General features: G+C 66.3%; 1 protein-coding gene across 1 annotated transcript in view; it reads left to right on the top strand.

Moving 5' to 3' along the window:
* The window catches only part of ACY1 (aminoacylase 1), a 4,819-nt gene extending 4,121 nt beyond the window's left edge, over positions 1-698 (top strand). The window contains exon 14 of the mRNA XM_009321797.1: positions 64-698. Coding sequence (XP_009320072.1) covers positions 64-228 — 165 coding nt within the window. The 3' untranslated portion in view covers positions 229-698. The remainder of the gene's footprint in view (positions 1-63) is intronic.
* Positions 699-2,087: the final 1,389 nt, after the last annotated feature.

Raw genomic sequence — 2,087 nt, forward strand, 5'->3', positions numbered from 1 at the left:
GCGGAGGGGGGCCCATGGTGCCTGTCCCAGCCCCGGCCTCACCCCGTCCCCCCCCATCCCCAGGCAGGACACCCCGCTATCGGCTTCTCGCCCATGAACCGCACCCCGGTGCTGCTCCATGACCAACAACGAGTTCTCAACGAGCAAGTTTTCCTGCAGGGCATTGACATCTACGCCCACCTCCTACCTGCCCTGGCATCAGTGCCCCCGCTGCCCGCCGAGGGCTGAGCGCCCCGGCAAGGGGCAGGACGGGGGGGTGCCAAGCAGCAGGATGCAAGGCTTTAAAAAAAGGGCAAGGGGTGGGCACAGCAAATGCCTGCCAGCGTGCCAGGGGCCCAGGTGGCATCGTGCCATGTTGGCTGTGCTCAGGGCTGGCCCAGTGGTGATGCCTGTGCTGAGTGTCCTGGCTGTGCCCTCAAAATCTGGGTCCCAGCCACCCCCTTTGGGGTTGTGTCCCCCTTGCCTGGGTGCCACCAGAGCCCTGTGCCCGGGTGCCTCCTGCCTTTCCTGGTGTCAGCAATGCCTCCCCCTGTCCCCGTGCCACCTCCGGGTGTGCTGGCTGTGCGGTAAGGGGCTGGCCGGTGCCCCACTCTGCCTGCCCACACCTCATCCTGCCTCCCTGCTCGCCTGCCAGGGGAGCTGGGGCCAGTGCCCCCCATCCTCCACGTGCAAGTCAATAAATCTCCTTGGTAAGCACAGCCAGGAGCGGGGGTGTCTGTCTGTCTGTCTGTCCGTGGCACTGCCCGTGGGGTCTCGGGGAGCCCAGGCACCGCAGATTTCCTTGGCGCGGTGGGATCTGCTGGAGCACTCCCTCCTCCCCTGGGTTCGTCGGGCTGGAGGACGGCGCTGCAGACAGGATCCTGCCTGGGCAGGCTGTGGGGCTGCCCCTCCGGAGCCTCCACTCCAGATCAGCCTCGGGGTGCCAGGGAGAGCAGGAGCGGCCAGTGATGCTGGGGTTCATCCTGTTCCCTCTCTCCCATCAGCTCCTGTGGCGGTGCCGCTCCTCCAAACCCTCGGGTCCAGGCAGGCAGCGTGCGGGTCCGGGCAGGCAGCCTCTGCTTATCTGCCAGAGCTGCCTGCAGGCTGCATCTCCTCCTTGCTCTTACGCCACTCCGGGCTGCTCTTCAGCACCCAGGGGTGCTGGATCTGTCCCAGAGCCACGCTGTGCCGCCCGTCCCTACGGTCTTCCCTGGGGAAACTAAGGCCATGGGCCAGCCAAGGGCTCGCTGAGCTGAATTGAGGTGGTTTTTGTCCCAGTCGAGGGGGTCGTGGAGCTGCTCCATTACAAAAGGTTGGGGGTGAGCTGGAACACCCCCATCCTCCTGCCCTCCCTTTCAATTGAAGCTGCTGCAACCCTTGGGGGGCTGTGGGAGGGCTGGGGCTAACGAGGCTGCCCCTGTGCCCTGTGGGAGAAGGGATGAGGCCGGTAGCGATGGAGCGCTGCGGGAGAAGCCACCAGCTCCTCGGCTCCTTCCCCTCCATCCAGCGCTGGGGGCAAATCCAAGGCTTTTGGGAGGGGGGGACACCTGCGTGTGCGCCAAGACTCCCCAGGGAAGCCTGTGTGGATTCTCTGATGTCTCGTATGGTCACGTCCCCTGACCCTGCAGCCTTGGGGGAGGATGGCATGGGAATGGTGTGGGTGCCGTGGGGTACCGTGGGGTCCCGTGGGGTCCTGCTTGCTGGCCAGGGTCCCCGCTCAGGGTGCAGGTGAGCAGGCACCTTTGCAGGCAGACAGTGGTGCATCCCCACTGCCCTGTCCCCTGCCCTGTGGGTGTACCAAGGCTGGGCACAGCCCCCCGTGCCCCCCTTGATCCTGCTCAGCCCCCTTCCCCACCCAGCCTGGTGTCCCCAGCTTGCCTGGCCGCTGAGATGGGACCTGAGAGCTGGGTGCTTGCTAGTGCTTGGAGATCACCCCACGCTGAGCGTCCTTCTCGGGGGACAGGCTTGCGTGCCCTCTCCCACCCCTCCAAGAGGGCAAGGTTGGGGGGAGCCCAGCTTCCCCTCCCTTGCTCCCCGTCCCAAGGGATGAGCCATCCCCAGGGATGAGCCAGAGAGGCTGGCTGGAGGCAGGGGCTGTGGGAGGGCTG

Source organism: Pygoscelis adeliae, unplaced genomic scaffold, assembly GCF_000699105.1.
Source record: "Pygoscelis adeliae isolate BGI_AS28 unplaced genomic scaffold, ASM69910v1 Scaffold94, whole genome shotgun sequence".
Taxonomy (NCBI): domain Eukaryota; kingdom Metazoa; phylum Chordata; class Aves; order Sphenisciformes; family Spheniscidae; genus Pygoscelis; species Pygoscelis adeliae.